Below are 8,128 nucleotides of genomic sequence, written 5' to 3'. Positions count from 1 at the left end.
GGTGTAGGAGGTAGCATATTGGCATGGAAAGAAAATTTGCTGGCTCACAGGGAGCAGAGAGAAGGCATAAATAGGTCTTTACAGTGTGGAGCTCGAGGAACACAGCAGGTCATGCAGCAACAGAGGAGCAGGAAAGTCAATGTTTTGGGTCGGAATCCTTCATCAAGACTGGGGAGGGGGAAGGGAGCTGGGAAATATACAGGGGGAAGGAGGGGTAGGGCTATGGGAAGGTAGGTGGGATGGCGATAGGTGGATGCAGGTAGGGGGTAGTGGGGATTGGTTAGTGGGAGGAGTGGGATGGATAGATGGGAAAGAAGATGTACAGGTTATGGCAGGTCAAGGAGGTGGGGATGAGAGAGAGAGTTGGATATGAGATGAGGCCAGGGAGGTGGGGAAGTTTTGAAACTGGTGAATTCTATGTTGAGGCCATTGGGCTGTAGGCTCCCGAGGTGGAATATGAGATGTTGTTCCTCCAGTTTGCGTGTGGCGTCATTGTGACCCTGGAGGAGGCCCAAGATGAACATGTCACCCAGGGAGCGGGAGGGGGAGTTAAAATGGTTAGTGACTGGAAGGTGTTGTTGATTATAGTGTACGGAGCACAGGTGCTCTGCCAGGTGGTCCCCAAGTCTATGTTTGGTCTCAGTGATGCAGAGGAGGCCACATCAGGAGCAATAGGTACAGTAGTAGATGAAATTGGAGGATGTACAGGTGAACCCCTATCAGATTTTGGAAATTTTGTTTTTGGCCTCGGATGGAGGTGAAGCACTTCCTGTGCTTCCAGGGAAAAGCGCTGGGTGTTGTGAGGTGAAGCTTCCTCACTATTTGTGGTAACACTGTGGAATGAGACACCTGTTTGGAAGTAGCAACCTTTGAATAATTTCCTCAACAGCTTTGCATTTTCCAATTAACTTGTTCAAAGATTTGGAACAAGGTAAGAACTGAACCCAGGGCTTCTGGATCAGAGGTAGGGACACTGCCACTCTGCCACAAGAGCCCCTTCCTTAAAAGGCTTAATTTTTCTTCACTGCTGGAACATGGGCATTGCTGACTGGCCAGTATTTATTGCCTGTCCCTAGCTGTCCTTGAACTGAGTGGCTTAAAAGGCCCTTTCCAAGGGCAGTTGAGAGTCAACCACATTGCTGTGGGTCTGGAGTCACATGTAGGCCAGGCCAGATGAGGACGGCAGATTTCCTTCTCTGAAGGTGATTTGTGAGACAGACAGTTACATTCCAGACAATCAGCAATGGTTTAATGGTCATTAGTAGATTCTTAATTCCAGGATTTTTTTAATTGAATTTAAATTCCACTATCTGCAGTGATGGGATTCAAATCCAGGTACCCAGAACATTAGTTGAGTTTCTGGATTAATAGTCTCATGATAATACATATAGGCTATCACCTATATGAACGAAAAAAATTTCAGGTGGCAGTGCTTAATACTGCTGCCTCACAGCACCAAGCACCCAGGGTCAATTCCAGCACTGGGTGACTGTCTGTTTGTCTGAAGTGTTCACCTGATAGAGGAGCAGTGCTCCGAAACCCTGTGATTTTAAATAAACCTGTTGGACTCTGAGATAACAAGGTCTAGAGCTGGATGAACACAGCAGGCCAAGCAGCATCAGAGGAGCAGGAAGGCCGACGTTTCGGGCCTAGACCCTTCTTCAGAAAAATATAACTATAACCTGGTGACATGTGGCTTCTGACAAACATGTGCAGGTTAGGTGGATTGGCCATGGAAAATGTGGAGCTATGGGGATAAGAGTGGGTGAGTGGCTCTGGTTAGGATAATTGTTTGGAGGGTTCGTGTAGACTCCATGGGCCAAATAGAGTCATAGGGTTGTACAGCACAGAAACAGACCCTTTGGTCCAACTCATCCATGCTGGCCAGATAGCCTAAATTAATCTAATCTCATTTGCTAGCATTTGGCCCACATCCCTCCAAACCCTTCCTATTCATGTACCCACCCAGATGCCTTTTAAATGTTGTAATTGTACCAGCCTCCACCACTTCCTCTGGCAGTTCATTCCATACACACACACCACCCTTGTTGTGAAAAAAACAGTTGTCCCCAAGGTCCCTTTTAAATCTTTCCCCTCTCACCTTAAACCTACGCTCTCTAGTTTTGGAGATAGTAGGAACTGCCAATGCTGGAGAATCTGAGATAACAAGGTGTAGAGCTGGATGAACACAGCAGGCCAAGCAGCATCAGAGGAGCAGGAAGGCTGACATTTCGGGTCTAGACCCTTCTCGGGCTCCCTTACCCTGGGGAAATGTTCTCTATCTGCACTGTACAGAACCTATGATTTGCTGACAGGGAAATAAAACCGTTCAGTTTCAATTCAGCTGTGTTCATCCAGCTCTACACCTTGTTATCTCATAGTCCAACAGGTTTATTTAAAATCACAGGATTTCGGAGCACTGCTCCTTTATCAGGTGAACACTTCAGACAAACAGACAGTCACCCAGTGCTGGAATTGACCCTGGGTGCTTGGTGCTGTGAGGCAGCAGTGTTAAGAGTACTTCTGGATTTGGGGGGGAAAAAAATGTGTAGGGAGGGGGAATGGGGCTGACTGGTTCGCTCCACAGAGAGTCAGCATGGATTGGATGGCATGAATGGCCTCCTCCCGGTGTCTTGGCTCATGTTCCAGCGTGTGTATTCACGCTGCTGTTGTTGTTGTCATTGGGGGAGTTTTGGCCGCTTGCTGCTGCCTTTATCGCCTTGTTGCAGTTTGATTGCTGGCGCTGGGTGAGTCTCACTAGCGTTCCTGCCTGTGTCTGGGCGGTCGAGCCGCGTACACACGCGCTTTGCGGCCGCTTGCCGAGCAGGCAGAGTTCGCTCTGTTCTCACGACCTCTCGGCTCTCCCGTGTCATGTGGGGGCTATTCAGTCCTTGCCAAGAGCTCAAGAGTACAAACTATTGGCCGCAAGGGAAATACTCTGCCAATTTTTTTTTCTCTCTCTCCTTTCCCTAGTCCTACCTCTCTCGTTCGCTTTTTCTCCCTCTCCCTCTAGAATTATGTCGTGTTCGGAAGCAACGCTGGCCAAATAAACTTTTTGAAATGATTTTTTTTTCTGGTTTTCGGGAATAAAAAAAAATCTTGCAAGAGCTAATGAGCACAGAATTTGGATGCACATCTTTTGTTTCGAAACGAAACTTGCACATTTCCCAGAATGTTTTCCATTTAAACGTAGTTTAGAAATCTGGATGTGACTTGAATTTGCAAACGCTTGGAAATGTTCTCAATCACAAGTCGGTGTTACTATGTGTAAATTAAAAGTTAAACTTTTCTCACGCTGGGTTTTAGATTTGATTAAGCTGAACTGTGTTTCCAACTCGCTGTGATATTAAGCTATGTGTGATTTTGTTTCGTAAAAGAAGGAAATGTTGAAATAGGCAGCTGAATCACACGCGCTGTGTGTTGGGACTGGGTATTTTGTAACAGGAGGCGCCCGGTGTAATCGAATAAGGCTGAAGCTGAGCAGTGGCGGAGGGGCCGGCGCACGGCGCTTCTCACGCCGCGGGAGTAGACAGTCTCTCTCAGTGCTGGAGCGCCTGTTCCTGGTCACCTAATGCAAGGGGCTCCCTCCACGCACGTTTCATCACCGAAATCACTTGTGAAACGGTGTGTTGTCATGTGTGAGAGCAGGCAGATCAGAAAGAAATCGAAATGACCTCAAACACAATAAGAAGGTGTTTTTCATTCCCCTATTAAAGAGGAATTTGGAGTTTTATTATCTCCCTGAGGACAGCGCCGGTTAAAATGTAACCATGTCACAGAAGACTCATTTTGCAACTCATGGTTGAATCTAATATGTATGTGTGGCACCTCTAATGTGTTCGCAGATAGCGATTGCTGTTGATTCTTATTGGTAGCATTTTATCTTATATAATTTCAGGCACTGGTCAACTTCCAAGCTTCCCACAGTGTCAGATTCATAAAGGTTAATCATTTTCAAGTGTATAATCTTATATAGGGACTGGTGACGATTTAGACCATCATTTATAGCACTTTCAACAGGAGGGCCTAGATAAATCTGTTTATGAGTGCTAAGGATGTGCAATCCCCCCCCCGCATTTGTGTCCTCACGACTCGTCGCCTTCCTCCGCCTGTTTTCTGTGTCTAACTGCTGCCCCCTCGACTGTAGCATTCTGCTGGAAGTTATTAACCCCGACCCTAGATTCCCAGGCACTTCAATGGAACTCGCCGCTGTGTTGCAGAGCCGACGAGACCCTCCTTGGCTTTAATTGCTTTTATTCAATTGGGAGGGTTGACGGGTAGGTAAGAGAAAGATGCATTCCCCGCCTTTTAGTCAGCCATCTATTGTTTGGAACAATGTTCAGACATTTCCCGCCTTTCGCGATTTTCTGCATTCAGATAAACTGGGTCTGTGCAGGAAACAGCTCCTTTTGTCCAGAGGTACATGGCAGATGGCGCTGATTATCCTCAAATTATTGTAAATTCCTTTCCTCTCACCCCCAGAAAAAAAGTGTTCTGTACTTATCCCTTGCATCCCTACAGGGTCAGACCTGGTGTCAAATTGTAACTGGATCTGCAAACACGAACTGGGACCTAGACAGGGGCTGACTTGTGAATGATGTTTAATGTATTGCACATTACCAGGGCGGGAAGTTTAACTTAGCCAGTCAAATCAGCCTTAGAAATGCTTCTGGATCATTCTCTTGTCAGAGAGCGTGCACTTTAGAGGACAAGCAGCTGAATACTTATATATAAAACGTTTTATTTTCTGTAACAAGAAAAAGCAAGTCAAAAAAATTTACAAAAAATGACTTTGGTATATGGCACCTATAATAGGTTCAAAAATCTATCAAAGAATTCCCCCCAAAACAGTAAAATATATCAAAATCAGTTACATGGAAACCAAAGTATACATTATTTACACCCAAAATAAATAAGTCTCTTATAATGATAAGTACAAGTGTCCCGAACAATGGAACAGGTTTAACTGGTCAGTTTAAAATTTTTTATTTTAAAACAAGTCCTTTCAGATTCACCAAGGTCTCCAGACTGACTCGGAGTTGTCCGGACCTGTGCTCACTCCGAGCGGGCTATGGTTCTGGGAAACTCCGGGGATGTTGGGCCCGAAAGCAGCCGAAGTCATTCCCTGGACGGGAGATGTCAGTTTGGAGTTGGGAGGTGCAGCCGCCGCTGAACTGACGGCCACCGGGAGATTAGCGTTGGCGTAGAGTGGGATGACCGGGCCGGTTGTAATCTGTCCGCTGGAAGATGCGAACGCCGGGTTCGGGATCAGGAAGGCGAAGTGACCGTCGGTGGCCGGCACCAGCTGGAAGCCACCGTAGACTTTGGGGGAGGCGGCCTCGGCCGGACTCAGTTTGCACGGCATGCTGACCCCGCCGCCAGCCGGGACTGTAGCCGGGAGCTGGACGTGGAGGGGTTGGTTCAGGTGAGCTCCTGGCACCGAGGCAACGTTGGCTGGAGCCTGCGAGTAATTCATAGCCACCATGTGTCCTAGGCAACTGGACAAGTGACTGAGGAGCCGGGTGCGGACATCGGTGTTAACCCCTTCACAGGTAGACAGGAAGCGAGTCACTTCGTTCATACACTCGTTAAATCCCGCTCTGTATTTACCCAGGACCGTTGGATCCGCAGTTAAAGCTGCTGCAAATAAATAAGACAAATTAGGGAATACAGACTGAGCTGCAGCGAGAATTTTTGTTAAAAAATGCAGGTTTAAAAAATGAGATTTACAAGTGTTATTTTTCTTTCGCCATCTCCCAGTTCATTGACTTTACTCACCGGTCATTTGTACGCGTTGAAGATTTCGAAGGTGTTTCACTGTCATTTCGAGGATGTCAGCTTTCTCCAATTTGGAATGCCTGGAACTCTGACATTTTAAAAAAAAGCAGTTTTAAAACCTGCCCTTCAAGACACAACATTAAAAAAACTGGTCAGCGGGATCTGTTTCCTAGAAAAAAAGGCTTTGCTGCCAACTTACATCTTTTTTCAGTGCATCCAGGATCAGGGTTTTAAGTTGACTTAAACTCTCGTTGATTCTTGCTCTACGCCGCTTTTCCATGATGGGTTTGGAAGACTGTTGACGGGAGGAAGCAAAACCGTTTGAATAAAATTATTCCTCCACTTTGCACTTAAAACAAAAAAAACTCCGCGGGCACCTCTTCCTAGCTTTTCTTAAAAATTAAAAACACAGCTGTATATTATCAAGGCATTTACCTTTCTGTTCTCACTTGCACTTTTAGGTTTATCCGGAGTTTGCGGGGAGTTTGCTGATGAGCCAACCGTGGGGGAAATAGAAGGTTTCTCCATGGTGTCAGCTGGCATTCTGGAAAGCGACTTCTACAAAGGGATAACACTCCACCGAAATTAACAAAACAAAAACAAACAGGCGAAAAGGAGCACAAGGGAGGGTGAGCAGGAGGGATTTGCAACAGGTTTGTGTCCTGGGGAATGGTCGCAGTGACGGTGGCCTGTCTGTGCTGAGATTGACGATGGATACAGAGCGCCGGACACTTGTAGCGATACCCGGGGCCACTGTAGCAATTTGTAGCAAATCCCGGGCACTTGTAGCAATCGCGGCCGCTGTAGCAATCCCGGTATTTATAAGGCGGCGGCCAATCGCAGCGCGTGTGAAACCGTCTCCACATTCTTTCCCACACTCGGCCCAGCCAATGGCAGCGCCGCTAATTGGCCCCCGGAGGGGGGCGGCGCCGTCCCGAGCGACCATTGGCCACCGCCCCCCGCGCGCTGTCACTCACGAGCTGGGCTGGGCCCACGGCACGCGCGCGGGTTGGGGAGACGGACCGAGGGTGCAGTGAGGGTGGGGAGAGGGAGGTGGGTACAATAAGGGTAGGGAGGAGAGGGTGTGTGGGGTGGGTGGGGAGGGGGAGCTGGAGCCCTCACTCCTCCCCGGGCCTGTCAATCATTCCCCGGGCCCGGGCTCCCGGCCTAAATCACTGTTGACAGGTGACATCTGTCGGCGCGCGAGGCAGCCGCTGTCAGCCCCCGGAATAGCAAGCTGGAGCACGTGCCGAAGCGCTTTGCAACCGAGATTGCTTCCCTCCACCCCCACCCCCCCCCCTTCCCCCTCCAACCACACACCCTCCATCCCATTCCTCTGCAGTTTAACCGTTTGCTCGCTCAATCTTGTTGTGAGGGGCAAAAAAATAAGAACCAACAACCGTGGCTCGCTCGACTTTGCCCAGTGTTTTCTCTTTTGCTGAATGCTCGTGGCCGAATCCATTGTTGCGAGGCACGGCTTTCGTGAAAGAATGCTTAGTATAAAGGATTTAATTATTGCAACGCATTGAACTCTTTGCAAGTGAAGTTAATTTTGTGAACGGTTTCTTTGTTGTGATGTGTTGCACTGCGAATGCTGCTTAAATTTGTTAATGATGTCATCATTGCAACGCATTGAACTCTCGCAGGCTAAGTAATTTTTGTGAACGACTTCATTGTTGCAATGCATTGTATTACGAATACCGCTCAAATGTGTAAATTATTTCACTATTGCAACATATTGCTGTCCTTCTAATAAATTTTTGTTAGATTCGCGAACGATTTCATTCTTCCAGTGCGTTGTTCTATAAGGTTTGTGCATAATTATTGCAACACGTTGCTCTCCTACAAATAAATAACGTTACATTTGTTAACGATTTAGCTATTGCAGTGCATTGATCTGATGCTTGAATTATGAATGATTTTATTACTGCAGTGTTACGAATGAATAATGTTGCAGTTATCAACAGTTTCATTATTGCACTTGTATTCTTGCAATATTGTGTTTTAAATTGTTGCAAATATAACATTATACCAGCTGGGCAGACAGAGTTTCTTATAACAAAAAACGGAGTTGCTGGAAAAGCTCAGCATGTCTGGCAGCATCTGTGAAGAAAAAATTCAGAGTTAACGTTTCGGGTCCGGTGACCCTCAGAACTGATTTCTTTTCACAAAAGTTTATTTTATAATTAGGAATTCCGAACAGGTCATTCCGGACTCGAAACTGTTTCTCTCAGTTAGCTGCTTCTTCTCTCCACAGAGGCCGCCAGAACTGCTGAGTTTCGCCAGCATTTTCTGTTCCCATTTGTAATTGTTATTCTGTTGCATTTTGTCCTTTTAAAAACGGTACAGT

At 46.9% G+C, this 8,128-nt stretch overlaps 1 protein-coding gene across 2 annotated transcripts; it reads right to left on the bottom strand.

Annotated features, from left to right (window-relative positions):
- Positions 1-4,724: 4,724 nt before the first annotated feature.
- Positions 4,725-6,571, bottom strand: her9 (hairy-related 9). Of its 2 annotated transcripts, none has more exons than XM_020527450.2 (4): positions 6,214-6,571; positions 5,978-6,073; positions 5,779-5,866; positions 4,725-5,637 (listed from the first exon to the last, which is right to left on the bottom strand). In XM_020527450.2, exons 1-4 carry the CDS (start codon positions 6,319-6,321, stop codon positions 5,012-5,014), a joined length of 918 nt encoding a protein of 305 aa, XP_020383039.1. In that variant the 5' UTR covers positions 6,322-6,571; the 3' UTR covers positions 4,725-5,011. The 2 variants fall into 2 exon arrangements, with proteins under 2 accessions (XP_020383039.1, XP_020383038.1); XM_020527449.2 differs by having other exon boundaries at positions 4,725-5,640; positions 6,214-6,570.
- Positions 6,572-8,128: the final 1,557 nt, after the last annotated feature.

Source organism: Rhincodon typus, chromosome 31, assembly GCF_021869965.1.
Source record: "Rhincodon typus isolate 14 chromosome 31, sRhiTyp1.1, whole genome shotgun sequence".
Taxonomy (NCBI): Eukaryota; Metazoa; Chordata; class Chondrichthyes; order Orectolobiformes; family Rhincodontidae; genus Rhincodon; species Rhincodon typus.
This window is presented reverse-complemented; position numbering and strand designations above follow the sequence as displayed.